At 30.4% G+C, this 25,642-nt stretch overlaps 1 protein-coding gene across 2 annotated transcripts in view; it reads left to right on the top strand.

Moving 5' to 3' along the window:
- Positions 1 to 25,642, top strand: part of TECRL (trans-2,3-enoyl-CoA reductase like) — a 126,020-nt gene that overhangs the window by 73,478 nt on the left and 26,900 nt on the right. The window contains exons 6-12 of one of the 2 annotated variants that reach the window (XM_049630541.1): positions 873 to 978; positions 2,262 to 2,334; positions 6,721 to 6,764; positions 19,397 to 19,454; positions 22,882 to 22,967; positions 23,512 to 23,557; positions 24,414 to 24,675. In XM_049630541.1, coding sequence (XP_049486498.1) covers positions 873 to 978; positions 2,262 to 2,334; positions 6,721 to 6,764; positions 19,397 to 19,454; positions 22,882 to 22,967; positions 23,512 to 23,557; positions 24,414 to 24,541 — 541 coding nt within the window. In that variant the 3' untranslated portion in view covers positions 24,542 to 24,675. Of the gene's footprint in view, positions 1 to 872; positions 979 to 2,261; positions 2,335 to 6,720; positions 6,765 to 19,396; positions 19,455 to 22,881; positions 22,968 to 23,511; positions 23,558 to 24,413; positions 24,676 to 25,642 lie in introns of those variants that run through there. The other variant, XM_049630542.1, reaches the window with a different exon arrangement.

The raw sequence follows: 25,642 nt of genomic DNA, 5'->3' as shown, positions 1-25,642 counted from the left end.
CTAAGTAGGTTTTGGATATTTTTAAAACTTGTAAATTTTCCCCTCTGACACCCATTAGTTTGTTCTCTGTATTTACAGGTCTGATTCTGCTTTTTGTGTGTTTGTTTATTCATCTGTTTTGTTGTGTTTTTGTTTTCTTTTTTTTTTTTTTTAAGATTCCACAGAGTGAAATCATGTGGTATTTGTTTTTCCCAATCTGACTTATTTCACTAAGCATAATAGCCTAGGTCTATCCATGTAGTAGCAAGTGGCAGAGGGGAAGGGAAGAAAGGGGGGGTGGCAAAATGGGTTAAGTAGAGAGGGAGACACAGGCTTCCGGTTACAGAATAAACATGCCACAGGAGTAATAGGCACAGTATAAAGAATATAGTCAATGATATTGTAATAGCATTGTATGATGATAGATGACAGCTATATTTGTGGTGAGCATAGCATAATGCATAAACTTGTTAAATCACCATGTTGTACACCTGAAATTAATACAACATTGTATGTCAACCATACTCAAACAAAACAAAAGTGTACATTTTCTGCTTCATTCTTGAGGCATTTTGATATGAGTCCATCTATCGTTTTATGTATTCTTGGGGTAGGTGTGAGCATATAGCTTATGACTGGTATTATAAAATATTTTGAGTGTCATCAGAAGTAAACTTATAGAAAGTGTTGTAATAGTACTTTTATTGTGAAATAAATTTAGAAATTTCTAGCATAACAATATTGAAATAAACATTAGTGTTTGATTATTAGAAACATTTCCTAATAAATATTGTAGCAAACTAAATAAAAATAAATAATAAAACGTCTTATACAGAAGGCAAGCCAGACCTTTGGAAGTGAATTTAATGTTCATTTTTTTATCTTCTTTCTAGTGTGGCTTGCTTCTGTCATTGTATACACTATATCCGCTATCTTTTGGAAACCTTATTTGTCCATAAAGTTTCTGCAGGACATACACCTTTGAAAAATTTGATAAAGGTGGGATTGATATGTTTTGTCATTTTAATTACTATTGAGAAATTTTGTGTATTGGGCCATCCATAAAATAATGCAATCATCTTTATTTCCCTTATGCTTAGATTCTTCCATTCAACTGTATCAGCACATCATAAACCTCTGCTCCTGAAATGCCACTTCCTCCGTGACCTTTTTCACTGGAGCTGCCCTCAACCAATGACCCTACATAAAAGATTTGCCATGTCCTTTATGTTACAGGCCACATATGCTCAGGCACATTTGATTTTGGAAGTACTTAGCATTGAATTCAGACTCTTTAAGTGCCACTTGAAGAGGAGGGATGTCATATATGAACTTTGTGTAAATATAGGTCTGTGTGACTTATATTTGAAATGATGAAACTACATTCTGTATTGATGACAGTTGTCAGTGTGATGACAGTGTCTTTGCTCTTCCAAAAATGGTGAATGCAGGAGTTAATAACCATCCCATCAAAGAGCTGTCAAGAAAATGGGAAGTTTTATGAAATATTAAAGTGGAAATGTACATGATATAACATACTGCAATTCAATTTTCCAGTACTAATTCCAATTTAATATTGACTTTCAATAGGAAGTATTTCCTTATTGAAGATTTCCTGGGTTTTGTTTTTTTTTTTTTTTTTTTGGCAAATACCTGTTTTGTAAAAATTTCAACAAGCCATTCTATTGTTGTCATTGTATTAAAACAATAAACCCTAAAACTCTTAGAAACCTCAAAACTCATTTAGACTAGCTGCTTCTATTCTGCAGAAGACACTAAGATTTATCGTATCAGTACAAGATCAGTATTACAGCCTAGGACTTTTAAAACTAGGACATTTCCGTTTATATTCTATCAAGACAGGTTTTACTAATGATTAAATAACTCATTATTTTATGCATTTACTGATGGAAAATGAATATTAATATATTTTATGTAATACATTATTATTTTATGCTTTCATTCATATATATTACTTGATACGACAAAACCACTCTTGAAAGATATTTTTAAAATATATTGTTACATTTGTCTTATATCCTAAATTCCCCTTTATATTAATAAGGATTGAGCAAAGTAATGCATTTCCTTAGTGGTATCAAATAGGTACTTGTAAAATGCTACTTCATTGGGTGAGGAAGTGTTTCATTTATCTGGCTTAGACCATTTTATACCATTTTTCATATTAAAAAAAGCTGCAGTTTGGCATATAAGTATATGGGATGATTTCAAATGATATGATATATATATATTCCCTAACTTTTATTATGTTTTATTTGCAGGGCTGTGCCTTTTATTGGGGATTTACTTCTTGGATTGCCTACTATATTAATCACCCACAGTATACACCACCATGTATGTATGATTTCTTTCTAATTAAATCCATACTAAATTGCCAACATCAAGACTCTCTTCTAAACTACACAGAAGCTATGAAAGATGGTACACTTAAAAAATAAGCAAATAATGAAAAAAATGTCAATTTTAAGTTGCTTCTGTATAATCCTCCATTAAATTTTTATGTATACTTAAAGACCATTTTGACATTGGTTTATTTTCTTTCCATAGGAACTCTAACAAATATATGAGTTGGTTGTAAATCTCCAAAGTGACAGATAGTAAAAATGAAAGGGTGAAGATCAAAAAGAAAAATTCTGTATCATCACACAATCACATGAAATCAACTACCAGGATTTAAAAAATAAACAATTAATATAAATATGTAGTTAAAATATTAAATATAATTCAGTAAGAAGCAATTTGTTTCTTTAACATACTATTTTCTATTTATAACCTTATAAAATATCCTGGCCATCGACTCAGCTGAAGCAATTTGTTGGAAAGCACAATGGACCAAACCTAAATTCTCAGTTCCTAAAACTGGAGGGAAATAGCTGTACCTAACAAAGGATTCCATTTCTTTTATTTACTCTGGACTTTTCTCTCCTCAGCTTTTGCTGCAGCTCACAAGGCACACACGGGGTTCTAGTGCGAAAGGGCTGAGGTTTCAAATTTAATTGATAATTATTTTTTGTGATCTATTTCTGGTGTTTTTAAAGTTTGAAATAAATAGAAATGAATAGAGTATTCAAGCTTCATTTTAGATTTTACAAAATCAGTTAAACTGTCTTAATACATACTTGAAGTACCAACACAGAATCTTTGTTAAGATCAAGAAATCTAGTCAAGATTGCTAAGTGTATATCATTGCAATGTTCAAAACTTTAATTCTTCCAAATACTAACGACTATGAATATTGAAGAGAGAAATTTCCTAACATCTTATAACTCTGATACTTAAAGATATGTTATCAGAATATTTACCTACTAACTTCAGAACATTAACAGATAGATACTTTTGCTCCATAGTATATTTAAGAAGAGGAGACTCTGAAAAATGTTACATTCACATATGTGATACAAAATAGAGGCTGATTGTTATTAACATATGTAAAGTATTTATTGAAAAGGAAATGCTTGTCAAGAAATGTAAAAATGCCATTAAGAAACATTATGATGTGTTAATAGTCCCTATTACAGATTAGGAAAATGAGACCCTGAAAATCTAATTGTACTGGCTCAAGACTCTCAAATGCATAAGGTGTAAGTAGGAAATCAAATTCCGTGAACATATATATAGCCCTATAATGCTGATCCCAGCTGGAAAGTGAATATCATGAGAATATTTTCATGAGAATATCATGAGAATACCTTGAGAATATCAAGAGAAGCCCTATTCTCAACAAATTTGACTGCATAAAATTAATGGCATCTGTACATTTACACACATTAAATAAAACACAACATATTATTATGTATTTCTGACACATATACCATTAAGGAGGTCATTTTTCTTACTTCTCAAAAATATTTAAAAGTAAATAGGAAAAAAATTGTCATAATTGAAAACTGCCCAATGGCAGGCATATTCCATTAACTGCAAACTGTATGCATATGTTCAGAAAATTCAATACATATGTTTAGTATCAGCAGCTAGCAAGGAAAAATGGCCTTTGTAAAAATTCAAAATGTGAAATATTATAAAAATTATAAAAATATTACAGAAAATTTTAATGATGGCTAGATTTTTTTCTGGAAAGTTTGTTTCAAGTTATACTATCTGTAAGTTTGCTTACTGGAAATAAACATTTAAAATATTTAAAAATTATAATCTCTGTCCCAGTACCTGTTTTAATCATACACTTATTTATTCTCATTAAAAAATGAAAAGAAGGTATATCTTCACTGTCCTGATACATGAAATGTTCTGAACCCCTCTCTTGTGTATGTTAGTATCTATTCATTTTCTAAATCAGAGTGCAGTCATGTACTCAGACAGTCCTTCCTGATCTCCTCGATTAAAATAAATCCTTCATTTTAGCTCTTACATTAAATACTATATAGGTCTTTCTTAGTAACACTTACCAGGGTTGCAAACTTTCATTTGTTATCTTGTGATTATTATTTGTTTCCTTGTCAGACAATAATTTTTATTAAGATAAGAGTTGCTTTTGGCTTAAGTTTAATTGATTTATCACAAGCACATAATATAGTGCCTATTATATAAATTCTTAATAAGTATTGTTGAATGAATGAAGTTTTGTCTAATAGTAGGTACAAATAAAAAAATATTTTGATTTAGCTATAGAAGAATGTTTAATTATATGGTAAATGTGCTTAGTTATATGGCAAAGAGATATTAAAGAATAATTGATTATAAGAATGTTTTACCACATACTATAAAAAGTATGGAGAAAATATGTATATTTCCAAGGGAAAATCTGAATTTTAATAGATTTACAATGGATAATGGGATTTTTATGCATTTTATTTCTCTTTGTACTTTTATCTATTTCCCAAATTTTCTCCATTAATGTATTTTATTTCATAATTAGATACATGTACTTTATAAAAACAAAATCGCCAATAATTCTACATGTTTTATATATGAATATACACATATATATATTCATACATAAATACTTATATAACTTTTGACTATATTATACTTTCAAATTTCTAGCCCATGGAAATAGAACTTCTATAAATGTCTTACAAAGAAAGATGTTTGAAGTTGTGTTACTTATCATACATAAAATTAAAGTTACACTAATTATGCAGCAATTAGATAATATTTAATGTTTAGAGCTAGCCATATTACACATTATAATGCATATGCTGTCATAGATTTTACAATGAATGCTTAATAGTATTGGAAAAGTCTTTAAATATATCCTTATAAAATATGCAAGATTTAAAATGAGACATTATATTTTTTATTTGTAAATGTGTTTACATAAATACAATTTATATGTACACACCCTCACATAAATCTAGAAAAAATGCAACTATTAATACAGCTGATGAGCTTATCAGAAAATTTCAATTTTAGTACTTTTTTATATTACAACTTTTCTGCCATCAGAAAGGTGACTTTAAGATACTATCTTAAATTCTAATTTATTAATTACTCATATATGATTTGGGAACTGATATAATCTATATCTTTCTTTAAGATGAGAACATTAAATCTTACCTCATATATTTGTTTCTAGATGAAAAATATAAAATACTTAAAATATTACCTATCATAAAACATCAATGAAAAAAATATTATTAGCATGTCTCTTTTTGTTGTTAAACATTAAAAAACAAGACATGATCAAATGCAATCATATATTAGGCCGTATGATATGTATGTATTTATTTATTTATAAAGGAATAATTTTCCTTTTCATTTAAATTTTAGTTAATATACAGTGCAATACTGGTTTGAGAAGTAAAATTCAGTAATTCATCACTTACATACAATACCCAGTGCTCATCACAAGTGCCCTTTTTAATGCCCTTTAACCATCTAGCCCATCTCCCACCCACCTCCCTCTGTCAACCCTCAGTTTGTTCTCTATCATTGAGTTCCTTGTAGTTTGTTTCCCTTCCTTCTCTTCCCCCCTTATTATATGTTTATCTGTTTTGTTTCTTAAATTCCACATGAGTGAAATCATATGACATTTGTTTTTCTCTGATTGACTTACTTCGCTTGGCATAATACATTCTGACTAAAAGGGTAAAAGATCTGTACTCTGAAAACCATAGAATACTTATGAAAGATTTTGAAGAGGACACAAAGAAATGGAAAAACATTCCATGCTCATGGATTAGAAAAACAAATATTTTTAAAATGCCTATACTACCTAAAGCAATCTGCACATTTAATGAAATCCCTATCAAGATACCACCAGCATTTTTCACAGAACAAACTAGAACAAACAATCCTAAAATCTGTATGGAACCACAAAGACTCTGAATAGCTAAAACAATCCTGAAAATGAAAACCCAACTGGAGACATCATGATTCCAGATTTTAAGCTAGATTACAAAGCTGTAGTCATCAAGACAGTATGGTACTGGCACAGAAACACACATACATCAATGATGTGCTTTTAAAGTGACAAATGAGAAATTAAATCTGCCTTCAAAGAATTTTATAATACCGATTAAAAGTAGATTCCATTTGTATTCTAAATATCATTAGGTAACTAGAAGAAAAGTTCATGTGGAAAGCAAAAATATTTCATTCTTTTAAATTTCAAATGTATTACCCCAAAAGGTCAATTATATACAGCACAGTACTTTGGATTAGAGAATAGTAATATCCAATAAACACTGCTTCAATTATGTTTATAGCAAGACAATCCAAAATGTGAATGCATGCATTACATCTTCTTTTCCTACTTTCTAGCATTTGGAAACCGGCAAGTCACAATATCTGCTATCAATTTTTTGGTATGTATTATTTATATTTTTTTACTATTCATGCTCTAATTGAAGTGTTATTAAAAATGCAAAACAAATATTTGAGGATTTGCCATGTACAAAATATGATATCTTTTTATATTATGTAATTAATGCTATTAAGTGAAGTAGGTCAAACAACTTCCCAAAATCAAGCCATTAGCTCTCTAAATCTTTTTTTTTTTAGTTCTCTAAATCTTTTAAGTTTATTTATTTACTTTTACAAGAGAGAGAGAAAGCGCTCACATATGTGCAAACTTGTGCCCAAGTGGGGAAGGACAGAGAGAGAGACAGATTCCCAAGCAGGCTCCATGCTGTCAGCACAAAGCCTGACATGGAGCATGATCCCACCAGTCGTGAGATCCTGACCTGAGCGGAAGTCAAGAGTCAGGCGCTTAACTGACTGAGCCTCCCAGGCACCCCAAATCTCTAAATATTTTAATCAAAATGTTCTACTTATCTATAAAGAATGATTAAAATTTTTGAAGTATAGTAAACTTTGAAAAAAAAATCATACTTAGTAGTTCTTCCTATTGTCTGCACACTTATAAACCCCTAACAGCAAAAAGTTTTACGAATCTAAAAGATGAACATTTAAAAAACACTTTGGTGGGGTGCCCGGGTAGCTCAGTCCATTAAGCTTCTGACTTCAGCTCAGGTCATGATCTTGCAGTTTGTGAGTTTCAGCTCCATGGCAGGCTCTGTGCTGACAGCTCAGAGCCTGGAGCCCGCTTCGGATTCTATGTGTCTCTCTCTTTGCCCCTGCCCCACTAGCTCTTGGTCTCTCTCTCTCTCTCAAAAATATACAAGCATTAAAACTGTTAAAAAATAATAATAATAAAATTAAAAAAATAAAAAAACACTTTGGCATAATTGTTAATTAACTAATTCTGAATGAAAACAAAATCTGCTTTTTTTAATGAATTACAGATCTTTTCTAATTGTTTTCAATCCAGTTATTTAGATAAATCTGTTTAACTTTACATATGCATTGTTTGGATTGGGTACACATCCATCTGAGCACAAAAGATTATTTAGTTTTTCTGTAATGCATTATTTTATGAGACACATATTTTACTTCATATACCATATAGTTCCACCATATAACGCATACTTTTATTCTTTGTTCATGTTCTTCCTCATTCCTGTCCTTGATAGATTAACTCTCATGATTCCTGTCCCTGATGTATTGATAAATTCCCTTGATTCATATATAAGTCTACATCCTTTGTGAAGTTTGTATTAGACAACTTACACTCCCACATTCATACAAGGCACAAATGACACACCACATTTTGTTAAAAGGTCTCATGTAAACCTGTGTGTGTGTGTGTGTGTGTGTGTGTGTGCGTATTTTAATGAATAGTTTAGATAATAAGGTTCTCTACTTGTTGGCTGTGGTGGAGGCAGGTCATGCTTTAATATTTTTAACACCTGGTCTTGCACATAGTAGAAATACTACTTTCTTGGGTGAGTAATAAAAACTATTTCTTTATTTATAATTTCTTTTTTTAATATTTATTTATTTTTGAGAGAGAGAGAGTGGGGGGTAAGGGGAGGGAAAAAGGGCGACAGATTATCTGAAGTGGGTTCTGTGCTTATGTCAAAGAACCCAATGCAGGGCTTGACCTCACAAACCCTGAGATCATGACCTGAGCCAAAGTTGGATGCTTAACCGACAGCCACTCAGGAGCCCCCCTCTTTATTCATAATTTCTTAAGGGAATGTATTAGAAGTATATCACCACCTTTTAATTTTTCACATGTTTATATTATTCATAGATAGTAAGGCTTCAGTTTATTTACTTTGATGCCTTTATTGCTAATCTACATTGTACCAAATCTAATGATCTCTGTATATTAACTACTCAGTAAATTTGAGCAAATGGAAGAATTAACTAGTGGATAAACAAAACAATAACCACATATTTGGTTTTTATTTTGATATATTTTTAACTTCATGTATGATTATTTCTCTCATATTTCTTCTCCTTATGATGTTAACCACTATACAAGAGTTTTGCAACTTGGTTTCCGTTATTTCTGTGTAAATATTTACACATTTCCCATTTATATAATATTATTGATTCTTTCCTTTTTTCAAATGTGGTATAGCCATGAATCCATGGCTCTAGTATAAAATAAAATTTGTTTTAAAAAAGTTACAGCTTTTTAAAAATGTCATAACAATTATAATATTTTAGTGTAAAAAAGGTATAATTGGAAGCAAGCAAAATTCTAATAGTTTGCACTATACATTTTTTCCCAGGATTTTTAAAGACGCTGTCTCCTAATTAAGCTACTAGTTTTCAGTCTTCACACATTCTTTTATTAATCAATGTTTCTTTATACATTTCACATGGGGAGAAAATAAGAAGGAGGAGAATTAGGCAAGTCTTATAATTTTATCATAGTTGCTGTCTTATAAGGGCCAAGGTCTCAAAATAAATAGTGATAAATAGTAGCATTGCCTAAGTCCAATATAGACAGTAGGTAAATACAATGACTTTAATTCCACATTTCTAAGCACATAACAAACATTGACTATCTCAATCCTAGACTTAAATTAAGATAAAAAGAAACATCTGTGTTTTCAATTATAGATGGTATTATCTGAGAAAACCTTGTTTAAAAGTCAAAATTTTGAATTCTGTCTATTCTGTTGCAAGTAGACATTTAGAAATAAGGTAGAGGGGCCACTGGGACTCTCTTAACATTATAAATTGTGATGGCAAATTAAAAAGGCCTGCTAGCCCTGGAATTTCCTAATAATGTTGGATGCAGGCAAAACACACTTATTTTTCACAAATAAAATATGATATTAAGATGTAAGTTAGGAAACTGATTCTAATACAGAATGTAATAAAAACTGAGTTGTTTGAGTTTGCACATTTATCACCTAAATTGAAGATACCTACCATATCACTGTGAGCATAACATTCTGTATTTCAAGGTTAATTTTCTTCATTCATAATAAATGAATGCCTAAGTGTGTGCCTTTCACATATATCACAAAAATGTATATGCAAATGGTTTGGAAAGAAAAGCATCTTTTTTTTTTTTCTTAAAGAGTTTAATTTTACGTAATCTCTGCACCCAACATGAGCTTCCAACTTGCAACCCTGAGATCAAAAGTTGAATGCTCTATTCACTGAGCCAGCCAAGTGCCCCAAAAGCACATATTTTTAAGTCAAGTGCATCTAAAATTATATTATAGTAAGATTATCAGCATATATTATAATTAATTACTTATGTGAAGAAACTCAGGGGAAATTCATAGGCCAGTCTTGTATAATATAAAGTCTACCCAGAAAATGCCTATCTTAATTCCAAGTGCTAATTTTTCTGCAAATGTTTGCAAAATTTCCTGTTCTTCATTTATTGATATATGTACCCTCTTAATCTAAGAAAAAATGCTTTATTCATTTAAAGTTGAATTTGCTTCTGTTGTGTAGAGCCACATTATCACCTGGCTAGAAGACAATGTATGAGAACTATGTTCAATAAGGTCATAATTAATTCTTAATGACTTATGTATGAATCAGGCATTTTGTGGACTATTAACAATTATGATTTTCTCTTCTGCTCCCGCCTTCTGTTTTTTTTTTTCTACTGCCATTCTGTTTTCTAATATATGAAGCAAAATATACTGTAAGCAAAACAACACACTTTACAATGAACACTTAAAACATTCCAAACTAGAGTATAATTCCTTTTGGAAACTCTTTGATTTTTGTGAGTTTTGCCATGCTTATATTATATTCTGAGAAGTATTTTATCACCTCCCTCTCTGTGTAAATTCTTTCTGACTTTCAATGTGCCTTTTTTTTCTCTCAAATATGTTCTGAAATCACAAAATCTATAAGGGAAAAAAAACCAAACAAGTAGAATCAAAATTAGGCAAATTTATAAAGGCATCATAATATTTTTCTCCACAACTTTTAGATCTTTGTTTTTCTGCTAGAAATAATGTGGACATACACTATAACCCAGTATCTTCATATTTCTATGACATCTCTTCATTCTCTGAACTCAAGTCCACCCACAAAGAAACAAAATCACTATTGCAAAACAAAATATATTCTATAATTTTTAATATTTTGCTATTTTATAAATAATATTCCTGTTTTCTTTATCCTCTCTTCTTCTCAGTTTAGTTTTACTCTCCAGGAGCAGTTACAGTTCATCAATTCTTTGTACATTGAGCACTTCACCAGAAGAGGAATTTTTTCTCCTGAATTTCTTATTGTCTTCAACAACGTAGGAAATGAGAGAATAGGTAACATATAAGACATGGTTTGCAAAACACTGAAAATCACTCTACTTCCTGTTTTGCTCTCTGTGTCTTCAGTCTCACCATTAGTTATCCAGTCATTTAGGTTATTTTTTTTTTATTATAATGAAAATATTCTTGGAGAGGTAATAAATTATGCTCTTCTCAAGCAGTCACAACTTCACTTGTAACACAACCAAGAAGGACCTTGGGCATAGAACAGTAGTTTTTGATTAGGAGAGAGGGTGCTGGGAACACTATATATCATAGCATATATCATAGCAAGGCTGGAGGAGAGTGGGGCCATGCAATGGGAACTGCAGTAAGGCCAGGAAACTGCTTGAATGTTTGGTATTTGTGGGGGGAAGATAAATAAGGGATGAAAAGTCTGCCAAAAGTAATGCTTTTATTCTCAGCATCGTGCTCAGGTTTGTTTGTGACAGTTTTTTCTATCTTTTGCTTACTGTTGATAGACAGTTATACACACCAATAAAAAAGATTCACATTACTTTTTTATTGAAGACTTAAAACATGGGACTCTACCTTTTCTCATCATTTGTCAATTTAATTTCCTCGCAAATCCCCTCAAGTATCTAAGATACCTAATAACATAATAGGAATCAACTTTATATGCAAATTTGGCTGGAGTTACTACTGCTTCTTAAATAATTTGTTTAGAAACTAGTTTTAAAAATAATAATGTAAAATTAATGGAAATTGATTTTATTATAATTTGTTATAATTATCATTTATGTTTTAGCTAAAACTGACTTACTTCTAAAAACAGTAATAATTTAAATTAAAAACAGCAGCTACTATAATGATAAAATATATCATTGCTAAATATATATAGAATCAAAGCTAATATATAAAAATTTCTGAAAAAATAATAATCATAAATGTATTTTTAATAATCATTTACCACATAGTCAATATTTATGAAGTATCTTTTTTAAAATTTTACTCTATGATGCTATTTTATACTATATTCTTTACCATATGCGCACATTCTTGTCTTATACAATATTTCATGAAAGCTCTATGGATTAAAAAAAATAATTCAGGGACCCCCAGAAATGTGATAATGAGATAGACCACAGAAACAAAGTAAACTATTTTTAAACACTAAATTTCAAATCAAATACTTTGAGTTACAATTTTGAGTGAAAATATCATCTCTTATTAATGAGTTTTGTACAATAAAATATTAGTTTCATGGAACAAATAAATTCATAAAATAACTACTAAAATTTACTTTTCATACCCTGTAATAATATAAATACAATATCTGAACTTTTGTTTAGAGCTCTACAGTTACTCATTTTCAAAAGTGAAATTTATTGGTTAGAGCAAAGACAATACAATAGAACAAAATAGTCATAATAAAATGATGCTAGGACAACTAGATACACACACACACACACACACAATATCAATCCAGACACAGACCTATACCCTCCACAAAAATTAACTCAAAATGGATCACAGACTTAAGTGCAAAATGCAAAACCATAAAACTCTTAGGAGTTAGCATAAGAGAAAATCTATATAACTTTAGGTACCACGATGACTTTTTCGATAAAACACTAACAAATGATCCAAGAAGAATATAACCAATAAGGTAGACTTCATTAATATTAAAAACTAATGATCTCCAAAAGACAATATCAAGAGAATGGGAAGAAAAGCATAGACTAGGAAAAAAATATTTTCCAAAGACACATCTGATAAAAGATCATTATCTGGAATATATAATGGATTCTTAAAATGCAAGAATAAGAAAATAAACAGCTGAATTCAAAAATGACACCTTACCAAAGAAGATATACAGATAGTAAATAGCATACAAAAAGATGCTCCAAGTCATATGCTATCAGGGAAATGCAGACTGAAATGAGATAGCACTACAAACTGAGTAGAATGGCCAAGAATCTAGAGCACTGATGGCACCAAATGATGACAAGGATGAGGGACAATAGCGACTCTCATTCATTGCTATGGGAATGCAAAATGATCCAGCCCCTTTGGGAAGCAGCTTGGCGGTTTCTTAAATACACTTTTACTGTACTATCCAACAATTGTGCTCCTTGTTTACCCAAAGGAATTAGAAGCTTATGACTACACAAAACCCTACAAATGGATGTTTATGGCAGTTTCATTCATAATTGCCCAAACTTGGAAGCAACTAAGCCAAAGCAGGTGAATGGATAAACTATGACACATCCAGATGTGTCATGAGAGGACATGTGTCATGTCCTCTCATGAAGTGATGAAGTAATGAGAGGACATGGGGAAAGATTAAAGGAATATTAATTAATAAAAGGAGCCATTTTGTAAAGGCTAAATACTGTATGATTCCAAACAGATAACATTTTGGAAAAGGTAAAACTGTGGAAACAGTAACCAGATCAGTGGTTGTCCAGGATTGAAGAGAGAAATGAACAGGAAGAGTGCAGAGAATTTTTAGGACAGTAAAATACTCTGCATGATACCACAATGATGGATATATGGCAATATACATTTGTCCAAACTTAGAATGTACAAACAACATCAAGAGTGAGCCATATAATGCAAACCATGAACTTTGGATGATTATAATGTGTTACTGTGGTTCATCAGTTGTGACAAATCTACCACTCTGGTGGAGGATATTGATAATGGGAGAGCTTATACATGTACTGGAGCAGGGAGCACTTGAAAAATCTTTGCACCTTCCCCTGGATTTTGCTATAAATGTTAAACTGCTCTAAAAAAAGTCTTAATGAAAAAAAGTATCATTTAGTATATATATTTTCTGATAAATCCATAATTAACATATTGGATATATTTACTCTGGAATACAATACATGTTATCCTTTCTTATAGAAATGTATATAAATGAGTCTCATAATAAAAATAGAGATTAGGAGTTGAAATAAATTATTAGAATATTATGATCATAGTGATATAAATTATCATGTTATAAAACCTATGCTAAAACAGTATAATATTGGCTTGTATTATCAAATATCATGTCTGTGTGAATATATTTTATCCCTAAGAGTAGAAACTAACTTCTCAAGCTTATAATAGTTGATACATATCACAGATGAAGCTTTCCATAATTATATATTGATCCAATATTTTCCTTGAAATATTAAGATAAAATAAATAAGACACAACTTATAATAATAATACTTACTAGTAGAAAAATTAAGAGCTGAAATGCAAAACACACCTGATTATCAGTGTTAGAAACATTTTAGCAGATTCTATTTTTTAATTGCATTAATAAAATGACCATTACATTGCTCAAATGATAAACTTACATCTGCCAATAACTAATAATAATGATAACATATATAACATATATGAAACTTTGGGAAGAACAGATATAGACAGAAATAATCATTTTAATTCCTATAAAAATATTACTACATCACAGAATAAAGATTACTGACTTTTACAGTGGAAACCAAAATAATTTTACTAAGACAAAATACACAGTCTGACTATTTGATGGCTACAAATTCTATATTAGGATGTTTAGAGTTTGTTCCCTAGGTGCATAATTTTCACTTATATAAGTAGAGAATGCTTCACCTGATGAAGCTTCAAGAAAGAACATTACAGAAATTAGCAACACAAGAAACAACAGATGTTGTTGAGGATGTGGAGGAAGGGGAACTCTCTTACACTGTTGTGGAAATGCAAATTGGGGCAGCCACTCTGGAGAACAGTATGGATTTCCTCAAAAAGATAAAAATAGAACTACTCTATGATCTAGCAATTGCACTGTTAGGTATTTACCCAAAGGATACAAAAATACTGATTTGAAGGGGCACATGCACCCTGATGCTTATAACAACATTATCAACAATAGCCAGATTATGGAAAGAGCCCAAACATTCATCAACTGATGAATCGATAAAGAAGATGTTGTATACATCCACCCCCCCCCACACACACACACACAATGGGATATTACTCAGCAATCAAAAAGAATGAAATCTTGCCATTTGCAACAATGTGAATTGAGCTAAAGTATATTATACTGAGTGAAATAGCCAGAGAAAGATAAATGCTATATGATTTAAATCATATGTGGAATTTAAGAAATAGAACAGATGAACATAGGGGAAAGACTCTTAACTCCAGAGACAACAAACTGAAGGTTCCTGGCAGGGAGATGGGAGGGGGATGGGCTAAATAAGTGATGGGTATTAAGGAGGGCACTTGTGATGAGCATTGGGTGTTATATGTAAGTGATGAATCACTAAATTCTATTCCTGAAACCAATATTACACTATATGCTAACTAACTAGAATGTAAATAAAAACTTTAAAAAAAAGTGGATCTCTGCAAGTTGGCCTTCTTCTAGACATTGGTCATAGGCATCTTTACCATAATGACAACATGCTATAGACTGAGGTACAGTACCGAGTAGTAAACAAGAAGCATCTTTACTACTGAAATTCCATATATTCTGATCCAATCATGTCTTTCAATATGGAAACAGTGGGATTTAATGGTGAATATTTTGATAAAAATTTGGACAACCACACTTCTGATACAGTAACTAAAAGTCCTTTATGAGCTATTAATTTGATACTTCCCTGCCCCGTATGCATATTGTTAAATATCTCTTAAGGTCTATATATTTATCTTTAAGTTTTTATTTAAAGTCCAGTTAGTTAACATACAATGTAATATTAGTTTCAGGAGTAAAACACAGTAATTCAACACTTACATTACCCAGTGCTCATCACAAGTGCACTCCTAAATTCCATCACCTATTTCACCCATCCCACATTGTTAAATATTTAGTAATAATTAAAAATAAAATTGAAATGTCAAAGAACTGAGAATACTGAGGGTGCTGAAAAAATAAAAGTGTTTCCATTTACTTCCTAAATCAAAACATTCAAGGAAAAGATTATTTTCTCATGTAAACACTGTGATACTTTCAATTAGCTGACAAATTTATTTTTATACTTATCAATATAATGTTAACGCTCAAGAGGAAAATGGATTATTGAATCACTAACACCCTATTATTCATATAGTATGACGCAACATATAGTCAAGCTACTCAATAAAGATTATATGAAACAAGCAAAAATAAATTTTTTTTAGATTTACTTTAAGCAACACATATACTTCCAAATGAAAGTACATTTGAATTTTCATTATTTACTCTTCTAAAATTCTTTTGCAATTAAAACAATATATCCAGGGAAGTAAAAAAACATTAACTATGGTAAAAACCCAAAGAGCATAAAATTTACTATCTTACCCATCTTTAGTGCACAACTCAGTAGTGTTAAGTGTATCCACATTGTTGTGCACAAACTCCTAGTGACTTTTAAAATCTAGGTCATCTTGTTCTTTGTAAGTAAGGTGATTCTGGCAATGCCCCTGAGTTGCTGATCTCTCTGTGAATGTGTCTGGAAAATATAAACTTATTTTTTAATTAAACTTTTTGAAAGAGGGTAACATTGTTCCAAATTATCAATTTGTATATGAGCAAATCAAATGAAATATTTTGAAACTCATTTGTTCTACTACTATAATGCAGGAAAACTGCTTCTTCTTGCACGTATTATTTAAATATAATTTTTTTCTTAAAATATCTGGACAATGTTTCCTTGGCTTTTTTTCTTATGTTCCTGTGTACTTATTATCTACAATGTCTTTACCATCGGTGTTACGTAGGAATCATGCACAGTTCATAGTAGATTGCATTTGTATGTTTTGCTACATAAGATAATTTAAATTTTAAGTAACGTAAAAATCAAACCTAATGATAGCAACTTCCTCAAGCTTTATTTATGAAATTGTTGTGTTAACATATAATGTGCCAAATGAATACATCTAATTTAGAAAAGAATCAATCCAGGAGAAATGTATAAATCATATTGAAAAATGTTCCAGTGTTTCACATTTAATGTGCTTCTGAAATTTTATTTGGTAATAGAACCGTATATTGAGTTTTATAGCACTGGCTGAATTTTCTAATCTTACTCAGCCCGGATCCAAGAGGAAATTATATCAACCACTTCTATTTAGGGCAGTTAGCCTATAGTGGACTCATTCATTCTTCAGCATTTTAAACCCACTGCTTAAGGTGAAAATTGAAAATAGTCACATTGCTCTTTAAAATCCATTATGGAGTTGCTAAGTTGATGATAAGCTAAGTATGTCTAGGCATATGGATATAGCTGATGTGTTTATTTTTCTCTCTCCACCCCTGGAATGTATATAGAAATGCATTTCATCGGTAGACAGCAATGGACTAGTTGGCTTATTTACAACTTTTTTTTTAATCCCCTTCTTTTATTTTTCTTATTTCAGTATGTTATATGTTTTATTTTGGGGCTGGGCCCTTCACGGAGCACATAATCTTAAATTATGGCATTAGTTACAGCTATTCTAGTGGTCTGACTGAAGCCTAAAAGCTCTTTTTTCCATGGCCTATACTTTGAGTAGAAGATTGATGTTTCCATATTTAGCTGTAAAAAGTAAGAAGGAGAAAATATTTTGATGGTTGAATAAGTATAAAATATTGAGAATCAAAAAGTGAATACATTTCACCAGAAGAAAATCTGTATTTCTAAAATATAATTTGTTTACAAAGATTAGCTAAGGTAATTTGCTTATTAATACTACTTACTTTTATCATATATTCCATTGTGTGTTTGGCACTGTGAGTGATGAAAAATGAGTATGACATTCTATTTGACTGAAAGATGAGGACAGGTATTAAGATCAAACAAATATAACAAATTATTAATTTGGTAATTATATGTTTTGTAGTGTAGCCAATGTGTGACACAGAAATTTAGAGAAGATCAATCAATGTAGGATCATTCTCTGGAGAAGTTTTTAACTGATGATATTGGTAACTAAAATTATCATAATTTTATTGGGCAATTCATATGTCAGACACTGGATTTCATTTAATCATCCTAAAATAATCATCATGAGATAGGAAGTAATATTTGCATTTAGGTGAAGAAATGAAATTTCAAATGTCTTAATCACATAATCTCTAATAAGTAAGTTAAAAGATGTGCTTTTTGAACACAAATTAGTCCAACAAAAGTCCACACTCTTAACCACATTCACCTACAAATAAGTTCAACTATAAAATTATTATCTGAAAATGTGAAATTCAACTTTGATTCCTAATGATAACTTGAGAAACTAGGAGCTTCTTCTACAACTACAAAATGTGAATCAATCCATACAGAAATTGTTGAAAAGAACAAAATCAGATATATTTTAAGAGATTAATAGCATTAAAGACACTGAGTTAAAAACATGCTCTATTATGGAATATATTATAGTAAAACTTTGGGTGACCCTAAACGATAAAGGTTTTGAATAACAATCTGTTATTAATACCATAATATTTAAATGTTGAATACACACTTTGTGTTAATCAGATAAGGCATGTAACTTCTGAGAATACATGTTGCAAATTGGAAACATTATTAGCCCTCCCCAACCCCTCTCCAAAGAGGTTAGTAACACAAGCTTCTTAGAGGGTCATAGTGGCCTATTTACAGGGACATGTGGAGTGTGCATGATCAAGGGGCCAGATGACAGACAAGCAGTAAGTGTCTTGGTGGGACGGTACCTCTTACAATAACTTTTCTAAACTGAGCTGAATCCACCTGGGAATCACACTACCACCCTTGAAGTAGTGCTGCTGTGCTAATGAATTTAGAACATGTTAACCATTGCCAAATCTATCTTTCCCGATGTGACTTACCTCTTCATAGCATGCAAACTTTACCTTCTTTTTTTTTTTTTTTTTTTTTAACATTTTTTTTTTAAGGTTTTTTTTATTTATTTTTGAGACAGAGAGAGACAGAGCATGAATGGGGGAGGGGCAGAGAGAGAGGGAGACACAGAATCGGAAGCAGGCTCCAGGCTCTGGGCCATCAGCCCAGAGCCTGACGCGGGGCTCAAACCCACGGACCGCGAGATCGTGACCTGAGCTGAAGTCGGACACTTAACCGACTGAGCCACCCAGGCGCCCCGCAAACTTTACCTTCTAAAACAAGTACAAAGCATATAGTCAGCAATGCCTGATTAACAAGGAAATTTGAACCTAGTTATCAAAAGTGTCAATAATATCTTCGAAGTTTCTACCTCAATGTGACTCATTATGTTAACTCAATATATATTCAACAGCTTTTTTTACTGTTACAATACAACATGTCCTCTTCTTGCAATTAGAGTAATAATATGTCTCTTGGATCTTTGGAATTAATATATTACATGGACATTAGTATATAGAGAGAGAATGCAATTTTTAAAGAGGAGCAGGTATACCACAGTGAAAACTTTTAAATGTTTTACAGATTTGTGAAGCTGGAAATCATTTCATCAATGTAATTTTGTCTCATCCTAATCACACAGGTTAGTCCCTTTTTCTCTTTATCTTCTCTAGTGTGAGTTAATCTAGTGTGATGTTAATTATTACTTTCAAAGCCTTAAGTGAACACTTTTTTAAAGCAATAGTTGGAAACATTTAAGACAATATGCCCCAAGGCTAGCCCCTTTATGCCTGTTTTTCAAATATTTGAACTAAATCATATTTCCTAATAATGGTTTCTCTAAAATGAAGTATGCATGCCCTCCTCAGAACAAATGATAACCTCACTTAAATATATGAAAAAATAAAGAGATATTACTAATAAAGGCAATATAAAATTCAGTGATACAGATCTAATTTCTTAACTCTCAATCTTGATCTAATTTGCATAATAATGGACACAATCTCACTATATTTCAATTGACTTCTTAAGCTTTTTTCTTATAAAAGTGATCATTGTTTAGCAAATACAGTAGCTATAAAATAGCAATGCCTAGGAGGACATTTTGAATTCAGTAGTTAGCTAAAAAAAATTTTTTTTAAATTTATACTGTTTATCTAAAGCTATTCTTGGTAAATCAGTCCTGTCATTCAGGTTTAATTATATGTAAGGATTCACACTGTTTTTTGTACATGATACATGATTATATTATACTTTCAAATAACAATGGTCAACAGTTGGATTTCATTTTGTTATCAATCTCGCTGAAAATATAAACGTGTATTTGTCTCAAGTATGTTTTAATATCTACCTGAATGTCTTAACATTTTCTTGCCTTGCATATTTCTGGCAGTCTGGTGAAACATTTTCCAGAATAATACTTACACATATAGAATTAAAAAGGAAATGTATTATGTTGGTATATTTGTGAATGTATAAAAAAGCCAAAATATATAACATTTTTATTACATTACATAATCCTGTGATAACTACTCAACTTCTTGAGTATTGATGAACATATAGAGATAGATATAGATACATAGATATCTAAAATAACTATAATATGATTTGAAAATATCTGTACTCTCTCTTGCTGAGAAATGTTAACAGATTAATGCCAGTACTATAGTGGTTTACTGTCTGCTTTTGCCTTACAGTAGAGCCTGCATTTAATTAAATGGTTGGATGCCATTTTTATCTTATCTATATTCATGATTTACTGAGTTCTCTTTGGATGTATTTGAAGCCTAAAAGTTCTGATAGTCTGATTTGTTTTTGTGTGGAAACACAATAGAGTCCTATAAAAATACTAACATTACCAAAGTTATGAATATCACTAATTTTAGTCTTGACTATGAACCCTTAACAACATTACCTTGCTCAAGTTTCTTCATCTTGTCTGGATTCTGGTATCATTATATGAAAATGAAAATTTCAGGGGTTCCTGGGTGGCTCAATTGGTTGGGTGTCCCATTCTCAATTTTGGCTCAAGTCATGATCTCATGGTTTGTAGGATTGAGCACCTCCTAGGGCTCCTTGCTGACTCCATGGAGCCTACTTGGGACTCTCTCTGTCCCTCCTGTGCACTCTCTCTCTCTCAAAATAAATGAATAAACATTTAAAAAATAAAGAAAATGAAAATTTTTAAATCATCATATTTCTAAAGTCAAATGTAACTTTTGAATTGTTCAAATGAAAAAAACTTTTTTTTTTTTTCTTCAAGGTTCACTCCACCTTTTATCTTGCTTGTATGTTGCTCTTGAGAAATCAGAAATCTAATCTTGTCTTCTTTGTTTATTGACTTGGTCTTTTTGCCTTCAGACTCAAAAGAATTTTTCCTTATCACTACATCTATTAATTTTGTGAGGTGTGTCTCAGAGTTGATCATTTCAGGTCAGTTTTCCCAGATACATGATGTAATTTTCCAGGACATTGATTCATGTCCCTTTTTTTAGTACCAGAAAGTTTTGTAATTTAAAATTTGTTTTGTTGCTTTGTGGACTGGGTCAGGGGGTAAATTGTACATGTATTATATTTTATATCTTATATATCTATCACTTTCTGTTTTTTTCCTTCTTGTTTGCTTGTTTTGGCTGGTTTTGTTCATCTACTTAATATCCCCTATTCTAGTGAACATTCTACTCTTAGGAAAATTGAAATGTCTATATTACTGAGATGATTTTTTTTTCTTTTTCTACAATTTTTTTCTTGAGTTCAATCAACTCTCATCTTCTCTTTTTTTCTTCCTGTTTTGGCCATATCTATTTTGAGTTTGGGAATTCCCTTTTTTTTTAAGTTTATTTATTTATTGTGATAAAGAGAAAGAGAGAGCACTCACATACGCGCATGAGCAGGGTGGGGGCACAGAGCAAGGGAAAAAAAGAATCCCTAGCAGGCTTTGCATTGTCAGCGCTAGAGCCTGATGCTGGGCTCCATCTCACAGGTTTGTGAGATCACGATGTGAGCTGCAAGCAAGAGTCCAGGGCTTAATATACTGAGCCATCCAGGTGCTCCCTCAATTATTTTTCTTTTGATGAATATATGGGCATTACACAAAGACATTTATATGAATGTTATCAAGAGAATATGATATTAAATGGCATATGTATTTATCTTTATCTTGAAATGAGCAGTACATGAAATCTGTACCTAATATATTTTTTGTTGATACTTTAACAATAGATACAACTCTGAAAACAACATACTGGCATTTCATTATGACTTTAGAATTATAACTAAAAGAGATTAGTTGATGTGTTATCCAATTAAGCTTGTTACAGAGAATAAACAGTAATTTTATAATTCATATTTACTTTTATAAATGTCACAGCTCAAAGTTCAACTTGAAATCATTTTAATATGCGATCTAAAATATTTCTTGAACAAAATTAAAAGGCAAAGAATCACAAAAATCAAGTGACAATATGCTAAGTATAATGAAAATTGTAAATAACAACCCTGATTGCTGAGCAGAAATAATTTATGTGGTATTTCTGAATATTAACTATGCTGATATTCATTGTAATCCTCTTATGAGAGATTTTTCACACTTTTCTGATATAAATGACATCCTTAAAAAATTTCTTTTGGATTTTCACTAATTAAATAGAAAGGGAGGTTTGAAGTATTAAACAATCTCAACCAAAAATATCTTCTTTGACACTAAAAGAGAAGAGGCATGCAATTGTTAAAGCATATTTACTAATTGTAGTATGTAATTCAGCTGCAACTATTATGATATGCAAAATAACATTTCTGTATTAAATTTTAAAGAACTGATTATCATGGTATATTGTATAAATGTATGGCAACATAGCTGTAGACATAGAAAATTACAGGTATATTGTTTGAGTCAAAAGGCCATAGCATTTGAAATTGGGACTCTTCTGAGTAATTTGGGAAGTTGGTTCTATAAATAATTGATGACATTTTATGTGGTGTAAGTTGTTTTAGGGAATTTAGAATTATATAATACATATATGATTAAATTGCAGTATGTACCATCATTGATATTTTATTCTTTCTAAAAGGAGTTAATGCCTGTTTTCCAAGTCCAAATTATAACCCCTTCACATGGATGTTTTTTCTGGTTTCATGTCCTAACTACACCTATGAGGTATGCTATTTATGTATGTAAATAATTAAACTTTATCCTATGAGAAACTAAATGCATGTGTTTCTATATTTACAAGTATTAAAGTTTAATATATATAATTATACACAGGATTTATCTGTATGTATAGGCATAGACAGAGATATAAATTATGATATAGATTCAATTTGAGTTATAGGCATGGGAAATTGGAACATTTACATAAACTACAATTTTCTCTGCAGAAAATGAATATCTTTCCATATATATATTTTTAAACAAAATTTTATAATTTTCATATAAAATGTCTTGAGATGTTTCAGGATTCTGTTTTTTATCAAAGTTTTTGGAACAACGTCTTTCATTTCTTATTTTATGAATATGATGCTGTTTATGGGATTCTTTATGACTATCATAATTAACAACAAAATCATTATTTGGGGAAAATGTATTTCTACCAGTAGTTTTTCTATCGTGTTTTAAGCTTCACATTACCTATTTAAAACCACAAATGAAAAATTCCTAGATTAATCATAGGTATTTATTAATTTATGCTTTAATCTAACAGATTGGATCATGGATTAGTTTCACTGTCATGACACAAACACTGCCAGGTAAGACCTTGGTTATTTGACATTTAAGTAAATGCTCCTTTAGGACAAGTGATTTCTGAGAACAAGTTTCTGTAGTGCTAAAGTTTGGCATTTCTGCAAAAGGATTTTTTTGCCTTCATTTTTATCTTTATTTTGGATATTTTTAGCAGTATTAAAATATACTGGAATAAAAATCTCTAGGTACTTATGGCTTAATGTAGCCCAAACAAATTAATTAAGCAAAAAGGATTTACTCATAAGAAGTTGTGTTAATAATGCACTTCACTTGAAAATCTCTTTTATGATGAATATAGGCATATGTATGTGTTATGTCCTTCAAGTGTTCATGAATGTCTCTGAATGGAAGGCTGGGAGCATGAGTGTGTAATCTCAAATGCTGGGCATTTTAACATACATAAGAGAGTTAAATTGCATTGAACTTCATGTATTGGAAAGTATATGGATTACATCCATTTCACACATTATTTATTTCACTGTACAAAATTTTTAAATCATAATTAATGTGGTTTGCCATATGCATGTGTGTAGACATATATTGTCTGCATATAGAAAACTATTATTGAGCAATTCAAAGAGATAACAATTCCTTATTTGGAAATACTTTGTGGCAGTGGGATATAAAAAATGTGGATTATTTTGAACTCTGCTATATACTTTCTATGTTTCTTCAACTATGCAATAAATATGGATGAACATATATAATGCTAAGCAATTAATATGAGTAAAGAAAATTGATATAGAAGTATGCAACATTTGAGAAATATTTTAAGAGCTACATAAGATAGTTTTTTCCCAGTATAACTTGGTATATCGATCATAGAAATAAGAAAGGATAATTATTTCTTTTTTCTTCTAGTTGGGATTTTTACACTTCTGATGAGTATCCAGATGTCTTTGTGGGCACAAAAGAAGCATAAGATTTATTTGAAGAAATTCAATTCTTATATGCATAGAAAATCAGCCATGATTCCATTCATACTGTAGTAAAAATAATTTATCTTATCTCATGTATATAAAAATAGTATATAAATTCACTAAATCAAACTTGGTCAATAGTTGACTATTATGTAACAGAAATTCAAAACAAACTACTTTTATTGAATAAAAATATTAAATGGTAGATTCTAGCTAACTTTAGAGTAATAAACTTGAGGCAAATAAAAAGTAGAAACTGTAGATACGACTAATAAAAGATACATCCAAATATTTTCAAGGGATTGGTCTTTGAACAAGATTTTCTTACTTCATTAAATGTTTCATAATACTATCTGCTTAAGACAATTAAAATATCTGAATTATAAACTAAAAATTTGTGATTTTAAATCACCTGAATTTTACACATTTTGATGGTAATTTATTATTTTCTTTATTGTTTAACATGTTATTGAAAACTATAATATGTCACAGTAGTATTTCAATTTCTAGTGAAAATTCTACCAATATTAAAAGTGAAACATAATTTCTCATGAATCATATTTATTTATTCATACATACAATGTATGTTGTCATTCTGAAACTATAATAATTAAAAATATCTTCCAGACATTATTTACTAAATCATTTGAATATATACTTTGTACCAAAATATATATTTATATTTACATATAAATTATATTTATATGTAAATATATATTGAATTATGTATACTTCAAATGGACTATATGTGATGACAATACATTGGAAATTTTTTTAAATTAAGAGTAGAAATATTTTTTGCTTTATTTTTACATATTTAAATTCCTATGTCCTCTCAAATCTTGTTTGCATATATGTAAGTATGTATGTGACTATGCATATATATTTTGACAAAGAGATGACTGATGTTATAAAAATCAAGTACACATTAGTTAAAAATTTTAAAGAAATTCTGAATTTCCTTATTTTTAAACTGGGATTTTTTAGATTGGTTAATTTCTGCAGCCTTCTAAGTTTTACATAATCAAAATATTCTAATTAAAGTTCTTAGATTATATATATATTTGTAAAATGTTCTTGGTAAATGTAGGTATATATACCTTCTGTGGGTGTTTATCATTAATATATGTAGCAAATTATTCAAGAAATAACAAAAGCACTCCTTTGAAA

This window comes from Panthera uncia, chromosome B1 (assembly GCF_023721935.1).
Source record: "Panthera uncia isolate 11264 chromosome B1, Puncia_PCG_1.0, whole genome shotgun sequence".
NCBI classification, from domain to species: Eukaryota; Metazoa; Chordata; class Mammalia; order Carnivora; family Felidae; genus Panthera; species Panthera uncia.
The sequence above is the reverse complement of the archived record's forward strand: the minus strand, read 5'-3'. Positions and strand labels throughout refer to the sequence as shown.